The sequence below is a fragment of the Neoarius graeffei genome, chromosome 7, assembly GCF_027579695.1.
Source record: "Neoarius graeffei isolate fNeoGra1 chromosome 7, fNeoGra1.pri, whole genome shotgun sequence".
In the NCBI taxonomy this organism is placed as follows: domain Eukaryota; kingdom Metazoa; phylum Chordata; class Actinopteri; order Siluriformes; family Ariidae; genus Neoarius; species Neoarius graeffei.
Genome location: NC_083575.1, coordinates 65,705,928 through 65,726,845, shown reverse-complemented (window position 1 = coordinate 65,726,845; position 20,918 = coordinate 65,705,928). Strand labels below are relative to the sequence as shown.

Sequence of the window (20,918 nt, the reverse complement as noted above, 5' to 3'; positions counted from 1 at the left end):
GGAAGAAACTTTGGACTTTATAGCATTTGGTCTTTGGATTGTATTTGGATTCACATAGTCCCTGCTCACGTCTGGAGACATCGACTGACTATTTTGGGCTCTGTTATGCAGATAATTGATTTTGGTGACTCAGAATAGCGGGTCGTTGTTCTGAAAGTCCTCCATCGATCATAGCAGCACCAGTTGCCCAGGTGCATTTCTGTCCAGATACAGAGCATCGATTCCTGTCTTGGTACTCTGGATTGAAGGTTCACTGGAAACTCAAGCTTCCCACATGTAATGCAATAATCCTGATTCTGCGAGCCATTTACTATAGAGCAGATTTGCTAAAAGCAGAATTCTGCAGTCTGGCTCCCCCAGGGAGGCTGTGAGAGATGGGAAATATCAGTGTCTGTAAACTGAGAGTGGTCTGATTTGTAGCACAGGTATTTTTGTTTGTCTATTCCTGTTCCTCTTCAGGGTCGCTGTCGTCTCCAAGTCGTTTGAAGGACAGACTGATAAGACCGAAGAGTGGTACGGAACCCAGTACAAGCAGGAATCTATATCTGATGAGGTCATTAAGGTGAGATGCTCTTCTCTTGAATTGCAAGTGGGATCAGTTAAACTAAGCTGGCTTATTTGATTGAAAAACCTTTCTATATCTTAATAACGAGCCATTTTTGATATGCACACCAGCTCAGTTTTTCCCACTTTTACTACTGTTAAGTACATTTGGATGAGTAGACTTGTGGGTGGCGATCAAATTCTGATGGCTTACTGCTAGGTTGTTTGCTGAACCCTATCACAGTTTGTTAAAAAACTGATTTTGGTCAACAGTCAAGCATGTTTTACTTTCTTGTCCTGGTCTAAACACCACAAGGGAGCGATTTTATTCTCAAAGTACTTTGGAGGATGATTTTAACAAGGTGCCACAATTAAAAAAAAAAAAAAAAAGTTTTAGGATTTTTATCTCATTTAGAAACATCTCATTTAGTTAATTGTTTACTTATGTTTATTTATGAAGAAATTTCTAATCTTTTTGAAATGATCTTGCCATGAAATACCCTTAGGTGCTGAAATGGCATTTAAAAAAAAAATCACTCCTTCACTGATTTTGGCCAATACAAGCAATAACAATAGAGGAAGGAAGATGCCATAATGTACAGTTGCCGTCTAAGAAATGGATTTTTAAACCTTAGTCTGTAATAATTCACCTTTCCATTTGTCTGGATATCTTGTTTAAAGGTCATAGGCAATGGTCCGAGGTGAAACGTAGAATATCAACTTTATTTTCTAGAAGAATAACCCAAAAAGCGAATTCAATCTTCCTGGTGTCTAATTTGCACCCTAAAACTGAATAAAACGGTTAAAATACACTGTTTTGCCCAATTTTTGAAGGTTTGTTTATATCTCACTTATGCGCACTTTCAACTCCAGGCGACAGTCATCGTGACGTCATTTAAGCCAAACAGACCGGGAGCAGCTCTGTGTTTACTTGCGAACCGAGCACACGTGTACGGACTTTGGTCGTGAGAGATTGTGTAAAATATCTGATGGCGATTTTGAAGTAGGAACTCTCCAAATTGAATATCGAGAGGTGAAACCATGTATGTATGAACCTATGGCCGTTGCGAAGCAATCTGTGAACGTGGCTCACTGGTTTGACCGTGCGGCCTCGGAATCGGACAGCGACTCTGCCGATTCTGATCGCAGTGACCCCGGACCTCAACAAGACTCGTGCCCGAACGATTTATCCTGGTAGTTATGATAAATTCCTACTTTCGTCGTAATACTAAGAGCCCTTTTGAAGAATAATTAAACCGCCCTCCTTAGTGGATATAGGTAATGATTACTTGACAGCGCGCCGGTAGGCCACATTAGCCTGCCATCTGCGGCATTATACTATTTATAGCCGACTCTAAGCGAGGAAATATCCCTTTGTCTCATTTCCACAATGATTGTACAGCATCCCTCAGGATTCTTGACTTGCCAATTGCAAGCAAAAGTAAAAATGTTTACCTCCAATCTTCTCCTTTTTGCTTGAGCATTGCTGCTCCGTTTCTTCTTTGACTGCTTGATTTTGTTTCACGCACACAATCCACTCTCTCCGCCTCTTCCGGAAAAAAAAAAACAACCCTCTGGCTTCACGCACACAATCCACTCTCTCCGCCTCTCCTCCTTTTTCAGAAAAAGCCAATCCTCTCGCTCCGCCTCTTCTCCTTTCTCGGAAAAAGGTAAAAAAACTTATTCCTGAACTGGTCCTGTTACAGTTCACTACACAACAATAAGGCATGTTTTTTTTCTTTGGAAATTCCTGAACACACGTCTGCACTCAAGCTGAACGGCAAGTTAAGTAAACGGAAGTGGACTCTACTCAAGCGGTTTGTTTGGCTTAAATGATTTCACGTGCCGAGTGGTCACGAAATTCGCCGCGATCCGCGCTAACTTATTTTAATTATTACTTATTAACAATACTTCTTGGGACCAGAAGAAAATTACAGAGGGTTTTTTTTAACATATAAAGTTTCAAATGTGCATAAAATTAAAACCGTTGCCTATGAGCTTTAATCTTCTCACTTCCACTTGGTGTGGCTTTTTAAGCCAGATGTTTTTCACTGATTGATTGATTTTGTTTCAGAACTGGCAAAATGCTGACCTCAACGGCAAGTTCAAACTGCCAATGAAGAATGAGTTCATCCCCACGAACTTTGAAATTTACCCTCTTGAAAAGGACTCTCCATCCTATCCCATTTTGATCAAGGTGTGTTTTTAACTCCATTCTTTACCCTGCTTTCCAAAACCTTTCTGTTTGTATAACTGATGGTTCCATTCTCTTCTCTTCAATTCCATTTAAATTCTCACTTTAATTTTAGTGCTTTTATTATTACTGCAGAAAGAGCTAGGAGGTGACCAGAGCGTGCCTTCTGTCTGCAGTGTAACCAAAACTGTTATGTTTCTATAGGATACTGCGATGAGTAAAGTGTGGTTCAAGCAGGATGATAAATTCTTCTTGCCCAAGGCCTGTCTAAACTTTGAATTCTTTAGGTAAGTTAATATCGTGAATCACTCGGGTTTTGAGACGTCAGCCTTAACTGTTATTGTATGCTGGAGTTGCTGGTTGGCGCTTGATTTTTTTTTTGATGCGTTGTGTTGTATCATTTTTGAAGAAGCGACAGCTGTGTCATTGCAATTTTATGTGTTTCACCCCGATTTATCCTGTGTATCTGATGGAGAGGGTGTAAACCGCCTTGGGCATTTATAATGGTATTAATCATTTTTAGATATTAATAGCCTCTCTTAATTTACATTCAGTGCTTAGCTTATGTAAGTTAAATTTTAAATTCATGAACTTGTCTGCTTGAATTTTTTTTTTTTTTTTTTTAAAAACCCTTTTCTTATTAGCCCTTTCCACCTTTACACAGCTTCTTTTAGTTACAGGTATTGCAGCATTGCTCAAAGGCTGCAGAGGAAAAAATAAATAAATAAAATTGGTGAAATGCAGAAGGCTTGGCTTTATTACTAGTGTATCAGTGACTTGCATGCCCCAGGATGCAAACCAAATATGTTTGGACTGATCACTACTGTTGTCTCCACAGCCCCTTTGCGTATGTGGACCCGTTGCACTGTAACATGGCATATTTGTACCTTGAACTTCTTAAGGACTCCCTGAACGAGTATGCATATGCAGCCGAGCTAGCTGGCTTGAACTATGACCTCCAAAATACCATCTATGGGATGTATGTAAGTATCCAGATTACCCTCGTCGCTCTCATTTTGCATCCCACTCCATGATCATACCACCATTTTATTACCCAGCTGTGCAAAGCGATCTGCCCTTCGCTTCTCTCACGAAGGCCAGATGGTGGTTTGAAAGTTTTATGAAGCTGGCTAATGTCAGCATTTACGTATAAAGCCCATACGTTTAGTATGCCGGATTTCCGATCTGGTATCAGTATGGGATTTCTGTTTAGTTGACTGCTCTTAGGTGGCTGAATCAGGTTCGATAAATTAGCTGTTTTAAACAAACGAGTAAATTTAAAAAAAAAAAAAAAACCTCCTTAGTACTGCTATACGAAAAAAAAATCTGACTACTTTTAACCTGTGTGCTAAGCTAGCTAATGTAGCTAATTTTTACTGACTGACTAAAACGGTTTGTTATTTTGGTGCATTTTCAAGGGTTTGCCTCCGGTCAAAAAAATCTCTGAGTGTCAGTTGAGATGCTGATACTGAAATCCCAGTTTTGTCTGTCTGTCTAACAAATGCAAGCTAGAAGGAGACAGTAAGCTGGCTAGCTGTTGGGAATGCCAGAAAGACACGGGCGTTTCCAAAGTGTATATTAATGCATGTTTACACATGTTTTTAAAAACTCAGGAAAGGCTGATTAATTTGATTTACCTGATTAGTTGAATCGCATGTTTATAGCTGGAAAAACATTAAAATATGCAGGACAGGAAGTACTCGAGGGCCAGTGTTGGGAACCTGTGGGGTAGATGGTAGTTTCTGCATTTGCCCTTGTTGGCTCTGCCAGTGTTGAGGCTGCATATACATACTCTTCGACACGTTTTTGGGTTCCCCCCCCCTTTTCTCTGTCTGTCTCTTGTTTTTCCTGTTTTCATCAGTCATTCATGTCTTGTTTTGACAGTTGTCACCCTTTTCCAACAAACACTTTTTTTTTTTCCCCTCCCCCTGTTTCTTTGTTAGTCGCTACCTAAGCACAGATCCCCTGCACCGCAACATGACGTACCTGTTTCTCAGGTTGTTGAAGGATGATTTAAAAGAGTATACATGTGCAGCCAGCCTGGCAGGGCTGAGCTATGGCATAGCCTCAGGAATGAATGCCATCCTTGTAAGTATGGCACGTCAGCTAACCCATCACGTGTGGCAGGGCAAAGGTGTAGGGATGCTTGAAGCTTGGTAGTGTGCTAAACTGGTTTTCTAAATCCTTTGCTTATGTCTTTGTCAGTGCGTAGAAGGTAAGTGGTGAAAACCTAACCATCTGCACAGGCTGAGTGGATGTGTCCAGCCCTGCGTAATGATGACTGCTCCTCTGCACACAAGCTTCTGTTTCTACCTTATGTGACCTTGTATCGTAGTTTTAACACGCTGACGTATCGTGCCCTTGTTTAAAGACAACTTGCAGGGACAGCCAGTTTCATTCCATCACTCATTTTCAAAAATGCACCCATCAGTATAACCTCACCAGGCAGAGGACGTTCATTTACTGTCACCTGCTGATTGGAGTCTTGCCACATTGGCTGCCGTTTTTGTGTTTTACTCTTGGATGTCTGGAAGTCCTTTAGATTAGGTTATGCATAGTAGTCTTTTAGAGCAGAGTGGTTGTTTCTGCAAAATGGCTATTAATGTTCTAATATATTTGCTGACATGAGCTATGGACCTGCAAGACGCACAAAGTTTTTGGTGAATGTTTTACATTTAATGGGTTTTTAGGTATGCACTCAAATATTCTGGGCTTTTGTAGAAATTTATATAGTATCCTTTTTTTTTTTTTTTTTTTTTTTTAGTTCTTAATTACCCTAGCTATTTAATTCACTTTTGTTGGTATCTCCCCCGAAAAAATAAATAAATAAATAAAATCTTTTTGGAGGTAAATGCCTGGAGAACACACTGGCTCATCATAATTAAATATGATAAAATTTGATAGCATAATGTATGCAGATTCATTTTACAGTCCGTATCTGCATTCTGCGCGTTTTGTCTTTGGTTTACAGGTATGATCAGATTTGTATGTTCTCACAGAGTAAAGGTCTTTACACATGCAGCGCAATGCGAATAAACGATGCAAAAAAATAATTAATGCATTTAACACACTATTCACATTAAACGAGATGTGATTATGTGAGCATTCCATGAAAATATGTGCCTGGAGTTAACGAGTGGTGATGAGCTAGTGCATATTCTTTTGAAAAAAAAAAAAAGGTAGGGGAAGAAATTTTTGGCTACATTCGGTCCTGAGCAGTAGGTTAAAATGCAGGGAGTTTCACTGCTTGATTCAGGAGTTGCTGAGACTGATGGTAAATTTCAGCACATCACAGTATAGGCTACAGACTATGGACTGTACACCCACCATTTTCATTGCCTCTCCTATCCTCTCCCCCCCCCCCCCCCCCCCCCCCCCAAAAAAAAAAAAAAAAGACATTGTCTTAAGTCATTTTCTTTATCAGTTTGGTTGCCTTTGTCAAACAGCGCTGGATTTTGAGCCACAAAATGGATGAGGCCCTGCCATGCCTGTAGCAGTGTGGTGATGAACCTGCTGTGAAAAAAATACTGTTTTTTCGCACATGAACGTTTACCTTTTGTGAAAGCGTTCATTTACCAGATAGTTGTCTGGAAAAAAAATATTGTCCGATTGTGGGGGGAAAAAAAAAAAAAGATAAAATCGCGCTGTATGTGTAACGATCCTCAATCTGAGTGTAACATTTTACAAGCATGCTTTGTGGCTAAAATATTTGGGTACAACACTTTTCAGGTCGTGTCATTAGTTTGACTGACTGGTTGAAATCCTATCAGTGAATGAGTAGCTTGGAAGTTGGTCAAGACATTCTTACGATGATTCTGTTTGTAGTGTTTTGGCAGCAGTGTTGCTAGTTCACTAGTTGAATTAAAAATGAACTCTCTCTAACCCCATAGAGTTGACGCACGTTATTGATACTATTTCCTCGGAATAAGTCAGGGCTAGCTATCGGTGCTAGCCACCAGGCTGGTTACACTCCCTAGCCGTGGGGCTTTTTAGTCTCGCCGACGAGCTGGTTAACAGCACCTAGCTGAGAATCTCACTGACATCAGCTAGCTGAGGAGACAAATTGGAAAAAATAGCTTAGAGGGAAAAGGCTTAAGAGAAGCAGACATTGTATTTTGTTACCTTGGTTAATTGTGGTGTTATTTTAGGGATAGTCAGGGATGAAGGTTGACAAACTAAGTATTTGTTGAGCTTTACATTTTCACTATTCAGGTAACAGTACAACTCGTATGAATTACATCTGTTGGCTTATATGTATGAAATCATCGATATTCTTCACAAGTGGGATAGTAATGAATCACAAACCAGCTCATGCAATTTAAACCTCACAAACGGGCGATTTCTCAGAGACAACAAGGGAAGCCGAGCTTCCCCTAAAATTCTCTCCCCAAACTGCGGCGTCTACGACGTTGAATTCTCATTAAAACAATAACTTGCATAACATAACATATGCCCAAGATTGTATTTATGTTCATAACTATCCTGTAACTTATTTGAGCGATGTCTGACGAACTTGCAGTTCGCTACGAGAATCACCTTTGCTGCCAGGCTGTAACCTTTCTTATTTCAATGGGCTCTATGGACTGGCAGCAGTGTTGCCAGATTGGGCGGTTTTAAGTGCATTTTGGCGGGTTTTGAACATATTTTGGGATGGAAAACGTCAGCAGTATCTGGCAACACTGACTGGCAGCCGGGTATCCGTTGCAGTCTACGAGACGGCTCTGAACAGCCAATTGCAGCTAGTTGTTATTGGTTAAAATCAACAAAATCGTCACTTCCAGGGAAGCCGGGCTTCTCTGGGACTAAACGAGACAGTGGGAGGGACAAGAAGCCGGGCTGATGAAGGATTATTGGAGGTAGTGTTTGAAAGACATGAGGAGGGCGGTACTTCGGCGAGGAACACAGAAGTATGATCAGTCAGTCCCTAGCGGATGTCGAGAAAGTGCAGTCGTGTGCCAAAGTGCTGTCCGAATTTCTTTTCATATAAACGTTTCTTCTCATTGATGTCTCTGTACATTACTCTGTAAATAAATGTAAATATTACTCGTTGTGCTCCGTTAACTTTCATCCATTCTATCAGTTTGATCATTCGTGAATTCACTCGTTTATTTCATTTGTAGTTCAATCTGGTTGTAGGCTAGCTTGAGCCTTATTGGGATCTGCAGTGCTAGCTGCTAACAGAAATTGGTAAAGTCTCTGGAAAGCACAACCAGCTGGTATGACAGGGTCACAGACCATTTTCTGGAAAAGGAGCGGAGGGCAGAATTTGTGTATAAATAGTGTTCATGTTCATGAATCTGAAGTGTGTATATTGTTCAGTAATGTTAAGAGAATGGTGGGCTCTGTGTTATAGGTTATACCTGGGTATAATATTCAAGGTTCTGTGTGTTGCATAGCCCACCTGCTTATGAATTTCCAGACTGTGTTGCAGAAGATGTTCAAGGATGTGTTGCACAGCTGGGTGTTGTGTTAAAGACTCTGTGTTGCCTATCAGGGTATGATGTTCAAGGCTCTTCGTTGAATAGCCAGTGATTTTTGGATGTTTGATATTTTTGATTAAGGATATGAGGCACTAGCCTGGCAAGCCAGACTATAACATGAAATGTACAAGCAAAAATACTTTCTGCCACTAGGTAGGGTTGTCTAGTTCACTGTGCTAATGGGGCACACCTTTCTATGCTTTGATATCCGGCCTACAGGTTTTACGATGAATGCGTAAAATGGGCTTCCCCTGTTTTAAAAACCAGCAGCCGCCACTGCTCACAAAGTATTTCGACACTGAGCATTTATGACTTGCATACCAAAACTGTGCTCTGCCTCCGACTGTCTTCCAGACACACAAACTGATCCTTCCAATGTTTAAGCTCCTCACCTTTACCGCACACACCTACGGTAACCATACGTGCAAAACTAGATAATTTATCACACGCATACAGAATTTAGTCTGCACGATGGAAGCATGGTTGAGAATCTAAAATTGAGATGTAATTAATGTCGTGTGATGTGGCACAAAAGTGGCATGTTGGTTCATTACACATTTTCTCATGAAGGTTAAATTGCACAATGTTTAGAATTTGAGCAATATGATTCGTACCGAAACCGTGTCCTTGTAGTTGATGTGCAAAAACTGATGCATCCAAAGCTTACAACTTTTGACTTGTTTTGCGCACACGTAAAGTAAAGGCAGTGTTTGAAAATGAGGTTTTACATGCGTTTTACCATTATATATGGAAGCAAAGGCGGCACGGTGGTGTAGTGGTCAGCGCCGTCACCTCACAGCAAGAAGGTCCTGGGTTCGAGCCCCGTGGCCGGCGAGGGCCTTTCTGTGCGGAGTTCGCATGTTCTCCCCGTGTCTGCGTGGGTTTCCTCCGGGTGCTCCGGTTTCCCCCACAGTCCAAAGACATGCAGGTTAGGTTAACTGGTGACTCTAAATTGAGCGTAGGTGTGAATGTGAGTGTGAATGGTTGTCTGTGTCTATGTGTCAGCCCTGTGATGACCTGGCGACTTGTCCAGGGTGTACCCCGCCTTTCGCCCGTAGTCAGCTGGGATAGGCTCCAGCTTGCCTGCGACCCTGTAGAACAGGATAAAGCGGCTAGAGATAATGAGATGAGATATGGAAGTAAAGAAAATTTGTCAGATGCATATTTACACAGCACATGTAAGGGGGTTATAGTACTGTTGTAGGTTACATGAACGGGTGACGTGTAAAGATTAAGCGTGTGTGTGTGTATAGTAGTTTAGCATAATGAGATGTTAAAAGGTTCTTTTTTCTTAATTTGTTTTGAATAATGATGGTTTGTTTTTGCACATGAATGTGAATAACAGTAATATTTGTTTACCAGTACTTCAGCAAGTGATTTGGCTGTGGTGTAGGTGGGAAATGTTAAGAAATTGTACATAATTTAGCCACTTTTGTAAACAAGGGCACAGCAGGGAGTTAAACCCCACTCCAGACAAGAGTCACCATGTAGGTTTATGTGGCTAGAACATGCTCGTGGTGTTAATTCACCAATACTGGGAGGCATTTCGCATGCTTTCAGAAAACAAACTTTTTTTTTTTTTTTTTTAAATTGTGTTGTGTTAATCTGATGATGGCACCAGAGGTACGAGGGCCTGTCAATGCCGCTTGTGACTGTACAACTAATGTTTTTACACCGTTGTCAAGGCTACTGAAAAAAGCATACCAGCACTCAGGATGTTCCGTTTTGACAGGCCATTAAGAAAAAACCAACAGTCCGCTTTAGCCACCGAAAAATGTCAGTCGTGGTCAAATCGCTGCGTTTCAGTGGGTTCAGGAAACTTGCAGATATGTTTATCTTTTTTTCTCGCACTTGATTTTACCTTATAAGGGCAGTTCTGTTCACCACTCCATTTGTGCTTATGATGGTTCGCTGGTTTGTTGCCATATTTGTAGAAATTGTCGAACATTCTGTTCCAGTAGGGTGGCTTCCTTCATGAACTTGCCAGTCTAACACACTAACTCTGCACTTGGACCTGCTCATGTAGACCACATTAATATTATAGCACGGTTTAGGCATTAAAAAAAAAGTGCCAGTGTCTCAGATTGATGGTACAGTGCCTTGAAAAAGTATTCATACCCCTTGAACTTTTTCACATTTTTCCACCTTACAACCACGAACTTTAAAAGTTTTTTTTTTTTTGCTCAATGGGATTTAGGTCTGGACTTTGACTGGGCCATTCTAACACATGAATATTCTTTGATCTAAACCATTCCATTGTAGCTCTGGCTGTATGTTTAGGGTCATTGTCTTGCTGGAAGGTGAATCTCCTTCCCAGTCTCAAGTCTTTTGCAGCCTCCAACAGGTTTTCTTCCAGGATTGCCCTGTATTTAGTTCCATCCATCTTCCCATCAACTCTGACCAGCTTCCCTGTCCCTGCTGAAGAAAAGCATCCCCATAGCATGATGCTGCCACCACCATGTTTCACAGTGGGGATGGTGTGTGCAGGGTGATGAGCAGTGTTAGTTTTCCACCACACATAGCACTTTGCATTTAGGCCAAAAAGTTCAACTTTGGTCTCATCTGACCGAAGCACCTTCTTCCACATGTTTGCTGTGTCCCCTACATGGCTTCTGGCAAACTGCAAACGGGACTTCTTATGCCTGTCTTTCAACAATGGCTTTCTTCTTGCCACTCTTCCAAAAAGGCCAGATTTGTGGAGTGTACGACTTATAGTTGTCCTGTGCACAGATTCTCCCACCTGAGCTGTGGATTTCTGCAGCTCCTCCAGAGTGATCATGGGCCTCTTGGCTGCTTCTCTGACCAGTGCTCTCCTTGCTCGCTCTGTCAGTTTAGGTGGACGGCCATGTCTTGGTAGGTTTGCAGTTGTGCCATACTTTTTTCCATTTTTGAATGATGGATTGAACAGTGCTTCTTGAGATGTTCAGAGCTTGGGATATTTTTTTTTTTTATAACCGAACCCTGCTTTAAACTTCTCCAGAACTTTATCCCTGACCTGTCTGGTGAGTTCTTTGGTCTTCATGATGCTGTTTGTTCTTCAGTGTTCTCTAACAAACCACTGAGGCCTTCACAGAACAAGTGTATTTATGCTGAGAGTAAATTACACACAGTAGGACTCTATTAACTAATTAGATGACTTCTGAAGGCAATTGATTGCACTGGATTGTATTTAGAGGTATCAGAGTACAGGGGGCTGAATACTAATGCACATCACATTTTTCAGATTTTTATTTGTTTAAAATTTTGAAGACCATTTTATCATTTTCGTTTCACTTCACAATTATGTGCTACTGTGTTGGTCTATCACATAAAATCTCAAACTTTTAAGTTTGTGGTTGTAAGGTGGAAAAATGTGAAAAAGTTCAAGGGGTATGAATACTTTTTCAAGGCACTGTAACTATGAATTATGATTTTTTTTATTTTTTATGTTTGGCTAACAATCTATAAATTGTTTGTAGTTTTAGTTATTGACTTGCTGAAGTGTGGTCTAAGGGAAGCCAGTCCTGTGCAGGTGAAGAGGGAATGAAGTGAATGGCATCTGTGTGTTTATGCTGACATTTTGCCGCCTGGTTGCATTACTCTTTGCTTTGCATGCTTTTCTTGTACTGCCTTGATTATTCATTATCTCGGTAGCGGTGTCATGCAAAAAATTATTAACATGCTCCCCCTTCCTCTACAGTTGGTTGAGATCAATTGGGTTTATTCTCTGTTTTTAGCTGTGTGTGTGAGTACATCTCATGGGGTTCTCCATGTAAAGACTGACATTTTAGTGAATTAAACGATTATTTTCTGGACTGTGTGCCAGTTTGGGACTCGTGGGGCTGCCAGGTGTCTTAGCTAGTTCCACATTCAGTGTTCATCTCACAGTGCTCCTATACTCTGCCCACACTTTAAGTGGGTATGAAAGATTTCTGAACTAACTTTCTGTCTCTCTGCTACAGCTGTCGGTAAAGGGTTACAATGACAAGCAGCACATCCTGCTGAAGAAGATCATTGAGAAAATGGCCACGTTTGAGATTGATGAGAAACGCTTCGACATCATCAAGGAGGCGGTGAGCAGCGCACACACATCTTGGAATTAAAACTCCTGTGTGGCACAACAGAAAAGCGTTTGCCCTATCATTTGGCGAGGTTTGAATCCTGATGATGCCACAGCCATCCGTGGCTGGGTGTGACCCGAGGGAGGAGTGGCGTACCCTAACACTTAACCAATCATGAGTATCTGTGAGCTCATGCGTCCAGAGGTGGGCGGTCCTCAGCTTTCCCTGCCACTCCTGATGTTACCAGAGTAGCAGGTTGAAAAGCTGCAGTTGGGAGGGGGAGGCTTGGAGAAAGCGTATGATGGCCTCCCCCTCCCTGAGTGGTAGATACTGTGTGACGTGGGAGGGGAATTGACCATGGCTAAATTAAAGAAGGAAAATCTGTGGAAAAACCTAATCCTAATTAATTCCTTGGGTTAAAAGCCCAGGGAAAAAAACCCAGCCAAAATTGAAACTATTGTACACATTTTAATAATGTGCCTATTTTTACTAGTACGTTTGTAAAATTTATGCAAAGTGGATTTAAAGGGATCCCCAACTATAAAAAGGTTTGACAGCCCCTGCTTTAAAGATCGATCTCTGACTTCATCCTGGTCACATTTGATTTCTCACGCCTCTAATGTAATGCTAAATATCAAAAGCTTTATCTTGGGTATGTTAAATATTTGTAGCCATAAAATAACACCGCAGCTTTAGGTTTTAGGCTACGTTCACACTGCAGGCTGAAGTGACTCAAATCCGATCTTTTCGCCCATATGTGACCTGTATCCGATCTTTTATTGATAATATGAACGACACAGATCCGATTTTTTTCAAATCCGACCCAGGCCGTTTGGATATGTGGTCCTGATTCCGATCCCTATCCGCTCTTTTCATATGCGACTTCAGTCTGAACCGCCAGGTTGCATTCATCCGACTTACACGTCATCAACAAGCCACAAACGTCACTATTCTGCGCTGAAGTAGGCGGCGGGCCTCTCAAAAAAAAGTTACAACAACATGGCGCATGACATCAATGCGAGGGACGCTTCGGGCTGTGAAGGTTCTGAATCTTCTCAATGGAAGGACGCAGAGGTTAGGGAGCTGATTTCCATTTGGGGGGATACAGCTATTTAAGCTAGATTGGATGGGTCATACCGCAACCGGGCGGTTTTATTTCCGTAAACACTGGCCATGCTCACTGTGTGTGACGTCGTCGTATCCTGCAATGCGCATGCGGAACACTTTTAGGTCGCTTTTCGTTCATACTGAGGATCACATACAAGTCGCATATATTTGTTAATGTGAACGACCTCACAAAAAAATCGGATTTCACAAAAAAATCGGAATTGAGCATTAAACCTTGCAGTGTGAACGTAGCGTTAGTAACCTGATGATTGTGTGTTCGTGTAGAACTGGCAATCCTGTCTAACATTTTTAATCTTGTTCCACAAACTGAATAGCCAACGCAATTTTTATCTGAAGAAGTTTTTCAGCAATTCTGGCTTTTGCTTTTTTTTTTTATTTTATTTTTTTAAAATGTGATCTTATGTGGTCCGTTTGCAGTATATGAGGTCTCTAAATAATTTCCGGGCAGAACAGCCTCACCAGCATGCCATGTATTACCTGAGGCTGCTCATGACTGAGGTGGCTTGGACCAAAGATGAGCTCAAAGAAGCACTGGATGGTGAGTTAAATGCATGTACACGCACCCACATAGTTGCACAAGTATGCTGTCAGGGATGAATCATTGATATGAATAGCAAGATGGATAGTGATGTTAACATGCAGCATTTAGAGCTTACTTACATAACTGTACTTAAAGCTAATCCTGGCTAAAATTTGGCACGTTATGCAACTAATAATGTTTTTGTTTTTTTTTTAAGACTTGTTTTTCTGGATGATTCAGTGTCTCAAAATGATTTTTTGGTGAAATGGGCATTTCTGAAGATAAGGCACAATAATTACTTGCCTTTGGCGTCCATATGGAGCAAGGACGTGACGGGAAAATTACTCTTAGAAACGCTGGACGCTCCATGCCTTGTGAAAGGCTATAGTGCTGTTTTGCATTTAGAAACAGATGTTTCACACATCGTTGATTTTTGTCTCATCATTGTTATCCATTTTTTCCGACTGTTCCCTTTGCCAAGGGCTGTCATAAGGTCTTTAGCTGTTAGTCAAGATCAGATTTCTCCCTCTGTCCTGTCCTTGTGTGTCAATCTCTTCATCAGGCTTTTGCCTTTAGCTTGTTAATATGACTAAAGTTCTTTCTTTCCTCCTTTCTCATTTTCTTCCCTGGTTATATGAGCTTTTCCTGTTTCTCGTTGATTGCTCATCTTGTGTTACTTCAGTCACTCGGCTCTGTCTGAATCTGGGTCAGATGCTGTGTGAATTTAGAGTGAACATTTCTATACCGTGTGTACACTGCTGTGAATTATTGCGAGCGGGGGAAAAAAGCTTTGTCTGTTAATTAGCGCGTTTGCGCGCATATACAAAGTAATGACACCCTGTTTTGCTGCATTGCCTAGATAATGCCTGAGAATGGCTCAGTGATTGATTTGCATATGTCTGAATCTATTTCAGATGTCACTCTGCCCCGCCTCAAGGCCTTCATACCTCAGCTGTTGTCACGGTTACACATTGAAGCCCTGCTGCATGGCAACATCACCAAACAGGTTGGTTTGAAACCTGTGACGGTTGATTGTATGTATGAGGAAGTAAGAAGAATGAGGTAGTTTTTTTACTGCATTACAAAAGGTCTCCTGAGATGTGACAGACGGGCATGTGTTCATCCCCTGAGCCAGATAAATAAGGAAGTGTTGGGCTCTGCTGCTGAAATGCTGTGTCCTCTAACCGATGTATCCCAGCACGCAAAAACCAGATGTTTAAACGATGAGCAACTCCTTGGTGGCCGATTATGAATTACGTTTACTAACATGGCACTACATTATTACTTTTATTTAACACCGACTGTGTTTTTTTGTATTAAAAATTGATTCCGAACGTCGAAGACATTTCAGAAAGTGTAGGAGCGCAGTTTGTGATCTCATGAAGCCGATCATGTCCAATATTAGTGGTGAATAAGTGATTTCATGATGATAAATCTTGAAATGTTTTGCTACTGTTAAGTAAATCTCCTGAATGCCAACTCTCACACATGCCACTTCATGGCCAAATGTTTGTGGACACCAGCCAATTACTCCCATATGTGGTTGTTAACCATTCCATCCCAAAGTTGGTTCCTCCCTTTGCTGTTATAATAATAACTTTTTGATTCATATAAATACAGAGGCGATTATAGGAAATCGCGTGCACTGGTTGATCGAGAAATTTGGATTGTTTCTCGATAGTCACCTTGATGAGCGACTCTGCAAAATGGCGGCCAATCGCTCTGTCACTGTAAGTGAGGAAGAATTACAAATTATGAAAGAAAATGTTTCTAAAAGGTGCGACAACATTTGGTCTAAAACTATTCAAAGGTAGAATTGTGATTTATTTAATCTATTTCAAAACAAGGCATTGTGAGTCGGCATAGAGAAGTGTGACAAGCCTGTGTCGAACCGTTATTACATTTGCATGCTGCTTTTGAAGTTTGAATTTTTTTTTTGGTATGATTACCTCGACTTTGTGTCAGTTATTCTTCACCGATGGTCACTTTGCCTTCGGCGAATAATTAATTTTTTTTTTGCGGTGCGGTTTCCATCAAATCCTGCGCTCTGATTGGCTAGCGAGCGGGTTCATATCCTATGGTACGGACCTCTGGCGACTCGCTCGTTCACAACAAACTTTTTTTTTTTTAAATAAGATTATCAAAAATCTTATAAATTTTTGGCAGCATTTCTCAGGAAAATAGCATTAATTTTACAGCATGGATAGCGATAATGAGTGTTCACAGCGAAAGCGAGTTTTAAGCAAGCAACTTTATTCATCACACACTTGTGAAATTTCCTCTCTGCATTTAACCCATCTGAAGCAGTGAACACACATGTGAGCAATGAGCACATACACATACCCAGAGCAGTGGGCAGCCATGCTAACAGTGCCCAGGGAGCAGTTGGGAGTTAGGTGCCTCGCTCAAGGGCACCTCAGCCCAAGGCCGTCCCATATTAACCTAACCGCATGTCTTTGGGCTGTGGGGGGAAACCCACGCAGACACGGGGAGAACATGCAAACTCCACACAGAAAGGCCCTCGCTGGCTGCTGGGCTCGAACCCAGAACCTTCTTGCTGTGAGGCGACAGCGCTAACCACTACACCACCGTGCCGCCCAGAGGGCCTCAGTCAGTACTTTCAAGACCTCCATCACGGTATTTCATGATACGGACCTTTCAGCTGGTAAATAACACGTATTCTGAAAAATACTTTCCAGTAGATTTTGGAGCATGGCTGTGGGAATTTGTGCTCATTCAGCTCCAAGAGCCTGAGTGAGGTCAGGCACTGATGTTGGGCGAGGAGGCCTGGGGTGCATTCGGCATTCCAATTCATCTCCAAGGCGTTGAGTGGGGTTGAGGTCAGGGCTCTGTGCAGGCCATTTGAGTTCCTTCATGCCAAGACATTGTCCTATAGGAACAGGTCTGGCCTATTAGTTCCAGTGAAGGGAAATTGTAAAGCTAAAACATACACAAATACATACTGTGCAGTTGTATTTTCAACTTTGCAGCAACAGTTTGGGGAAGACCCACGTAATGGGTGTGATGGTCAGGTGTCCACAAACTTTTGGCCATGTAGCATGACAAACACGATCATGTTAGCCAGCGTTTGTGGAATGGCAGGGGCACGTTTCTAACTTGCATATTTCTGATTTGTATGTCCCAGTAGATTTTATGTTTTGTTGATTAGTTGTAGTGAGAATTGACACATTTTTTGGATACTTTTCTGCCTCAAGTAACAGAAGATCAAGGTCCGTAGAAAAAGAAAGTCTTAAAATGGTTTACGTATAGTTGATGATAAATTTATGAATTCTTTATTTCTGTGGTTATTTGCAACAAAACAATGGGTAATTATAGAAGCTGATTTTGACTGAGGCCAGTAATTTGAGCAGTTCCTATATATGAATGCATTTGGATGTTCAGTACTTGTGAGCAGCTTGTGAATAATCGTCTATATCTGTGCCTGTTTCTGTAGTCTGCACTCAGTATGATGCAGATGCTGGAGGACACACTGATTGAGCATGCTCACACCAAGCCCCTCCTCCCGAGCCAGCTAATTCGCTACAGGGAGGTGCAGGTGCCAGATGGTAAGTGCTGGAAGGTCTCTTTTCCCCATGCACGTCACGCACTCTCTCTATATAACCTCACAGCAGGACGCGTGCAACCTTCACCCACATTTCAAACGTTACTGGCTAATGCTCGTGTAACGTATCCTGTAGCTGTCTCAGCTGTGTCGCCCCCCTCTAAGAGGTGAATGTTTCACAATCCAAAGTCAACATGAGCTAGACCACAAACATTTACTTTTCTTTAGCACACAGCCTCAATTGTGGATTTTCCAGGTTTGTAATTGCGAAGTGGTTTTGTTTCAAGAAAAACATTTTGCAGTAGTGTTGAATTCACAGTGGACAAAAATTATATTCCTTGAATTGTTCACTATAACACCCATGCTGCTGTCTCTGTCAACCCAGTGATGTGATTACTGTTGTTTCTTACTCGCTGGTTAATCCTGTCAACTCTTCCTGCTTTAATATTGCATTTCTGATGCTGGTTCTGAACTGCACAGGGTGCAGTGAAACAGTAGAAAATGGGCATTTAAGGCCAACGTAATGATGCAGTTGGACTTTTATGGAAAGCTGGCTGTTTCCAGTGCTAGAAGTTTACTAATTACTCAGTTTTGATGACCAGCTCCATTGTTTTAAGGTCGCTTGTTGTATTATCTTGAAAATTGCTTCAGAGTCCTATAAAATGTGTACAAAATGTCCATGATTTGTGTGTTTTGTCTTTTTTTGTGTGTGTGTCATGACTCCTTGTCTAAGTCTAGTTCTCTATGGTTATCAGGTGGCTGGTATGTGTACCAGCAGAGGAATGATGTCTATAATAACTGTGGTATAGAGATTTACTACCAGACGGACATGCAAACAACACATGACAACATGCTGTTGGAGCTCTTCTGTCAGATCATCCACGAGCCCTGCTTCAATACCCTACGCACCAAAGAACAGCTGGGTACGCGTGTCACGTGCGCGCGCACACATGAAATCAGTGTATATTGGGACATTTGGAACAAATTTCACTATTCAGATACAGTGGTGCCTGACAGTTTGTGGACCCTTTAGAATTTTCTATATTTCTGCATAAATATGACCTAAAACATCATCAGATTTTCACACAAGTCCTAAAAGTAGATAAAGAGAACCCAGTTAAACAAATGAGACAAAAATATTATACTTGGTCATTTATTTATTGAGGAAAATGATCCAATATTACATATCTGTGAATGGCAAAAGTATGTGAACCTCTAGGATTGGCAGTTAATTTGAAGGTGAAATTAGAGTCAGGTGTTTTCAATCAATGGGATGACAGTCAGGTGTGAGTGGGCACCCTGTTTTATTTAAAGAACAGGGATCTATCAAAGTCTGATCTTCACAACACGTTTGTGGAAGTGTATCATGGCACGAACAAAGGAGATTTCTGAGGACCTCAGAAAAAGTGTTGTTGATGCTCATCAGGCTGGAAAAGGTTGCAAAACCATCTCTGCAGAGTTTGGACTCTACCAATCCACAGTCATACAGATTGTGTACAAATGGAGGAAATTCAGGACCATTGTTACCCTCCCCAGGAGTGGTTGACCAACAAGGATCACTCCAAGAGCAAGGCGTGTAATAGTCGGCGAGGTCAGAAAGGGCCCCAGGGTACCTTCTAAGTAACTGAAGGCCTCTCTCACATTGGCTAATGTTAATGTTCATGAGTCCACCATCAGGAGAACGCTGAACAATAATGGTATGCATGGCAGGGTTGCAAGGAGTAAGCCACTGCTCTCCAAAAAGAACATTGCTGCTCATCTGCAGTTTGCTAAAGATCACGTGGACAAGCCAGAAGGCTATTGGAAAAATGTTTTGTGGACAGATGAGACCAAAATAGAACTTTTTGGTTGAAATGAGAAGCGTTATGTTTGGAGAAAGGAAAACGCTGCATTCCAGCATAAGAACCTTATCACATCTGTGAAACATGGTGGTGGTAGTATCATGGTTTGGGCCTGTTTTGCTGCATCTGGGCCAGGACGGCTTGCCATCATTGATGGAACAATGAATTCTGAATTATACCAGCGAATTCTAAAGGAAAATGTCAGGACATCTGTCCATGAACTGAATCTCAAGAGAAGGTGGGTCATGCAGCAAGACAACGACCCGAAGCACACAAGTCGTTCTACCAAAGAATGGTTAAAGAAGAATAAAGTGAATGTTTTGGAATGGCCAAGTCAAAGTCCTGACCTTAATCCAATGGAAATGTTGTGGAAGGACCTGAAGCGAGCAGTTCATGTGAGGAAACCCACCAACATCCCAGAGTTGAAGCTGTTCTGTACGGAGGAATGGGCTAAAATTCCTCCAAGCCGGTGTGCAGGACTGATCAACAGTTACCGGAAACGTTTAGTTGCAGTTATTGCTGCACAAGGGGGTCACACCAGATACTGAAAGCAAAGGTTCACATACTTTTACCACTCACAGATAGGTAATATTGGATCATTTTCCTCAATAAATAAATGACCAAGTATAATATTTTTGTCTCATTTGTTTAACTGGGTTCTGTTTATCTACTTTTAGGACTTGTATGAAAATCTGATGTTTGAGGTCATATTTATGCAGAAATATAGAAAATTCTAAAGGGTTCACAAACTTTCAAGCACCACTGTACCATTTGAATTGTATTGTATATTCAAAGGCAAGAAAAATCCTTTTTTGAATTTTGAAGATACCATGTTATCCTTTTTGTCAGTCTTCCCTTTGAGCTCAGCATCTCTGTTCCATCAGGCTACATTGTGTTCAGCGGTCCACGTAGGGCTAATGGCGTGCAGGGACTTCGTTTCATTATCCAGTCTGAGAAAGCCCCTCACTACCTCGAGTCACGGGTGGAGGCCTTTCTCAAGACCATGGAGAAGAATGTGGAGGAGATGAACGATGAAGCTTTCCACAAACACATCCAGGCCCTGGCCATCCGCCGCCTTGACAAGCCCAAGAAGCTGGCAGCAGAATGCGCCAAGTACTGGGGGGAGATCATATCCCAGCAGTACAATTTTGACAGGGGTGAGCAGCACACACTTAACTGCATTGCATTCAAATACACACAAATAAATATATGGAGTGGGTAACGAACTTCCTGAGGCAAAGAGCTCGCCTGTGGCTTAATGTGATGCTCTCCCAAACAGATAATATTGAAGTCGCCTATCTGAAGACATTAACGAAGGACAACATTATGCAGTTCTACAAAGTAAGTTTCTCACATTTCTTATTTGTAACAAAAGCCCCAATTTCTCAGAGTTTAGTCACAGGTGATCATCTCTGTCCCACAACAGTCTGTGAAGATCAAGGCTGTAACAAGTTTCTTCTGATGCACTTTTTTTTTTTTTTGGACTTGTGGCTCTCGAGGTAGCCAAACACGCTAACTGTTTTATCTTCTGTTTAGATGAGCCGATTTCCCTGTTGAGAGATCAAAGCCCCTTTCACATATGAAACCTGTTATTGTATGAAGTAACGAAT

At 41.6% G+C, this 20,918-nt stretch overlaps 1 protein-coding gene across 3 annotated transcripts in view; it reads left to right on the top strand.

The window, feature by feature from the left end:
- Positions 1 to 20,918, top strand: part of ide (insulin-degrading enzyme) — a 61,401-nt gene that overhangs the window by 37,104 nt on the left and 3,379 nt on the right. For 2 of the 3 annotated variants that reach the window (XM_060926245.1, XM_060926247.1), the window contains exons 12-22: positions 460 to 562; positions 2,618 to 2,740; positions 2,942 to 3,024; positions 3,576 to 3,720; positions 12,159 to 12,269; positions 13,803 to 13,923; positions 14,820 to 14,911; positions 17,360 to 17,471; positions 18,223 to 18,390; positions 20,193 to 20,465; positions 20,588 to 20,649. In XM_060926245.1, coding sequence (XP_060782228.1) covers positions 460 to 562; positions 2,618 to 2,740; positions 2,942 to 3,024; positions 3,576 to 3,720; positions 12,159 to 12,269; positions 13,803 to 13,923; positions 14,820 to 14,911; positions 17,360 to 17,471; positions 18,223 to 18,390; positions 20,193 to 20,465; positions 20,588 to 20,649 — 1,393 coding nt within the window. Of the gene's footprint in view, positions 1 to 459; positions 563 to 2,617; positions 2,741 to 2,941; positions 3,025 to 3,575; positions 3,721 to 4,680; positions 4,826 to 12,158; positions 12,270 to 13,802; positions 13,924 to 14,819; positions 14,912 to 17,359; positions 17,472 to 18,222; positions 18,391 to 20,192; positions 20,466 to 20,587; positions 20,650 to 20,918 lie in introns of all 3 variants that reach the window. The other variant, XM_060926246.1, reaches the window with a different exon arrangement.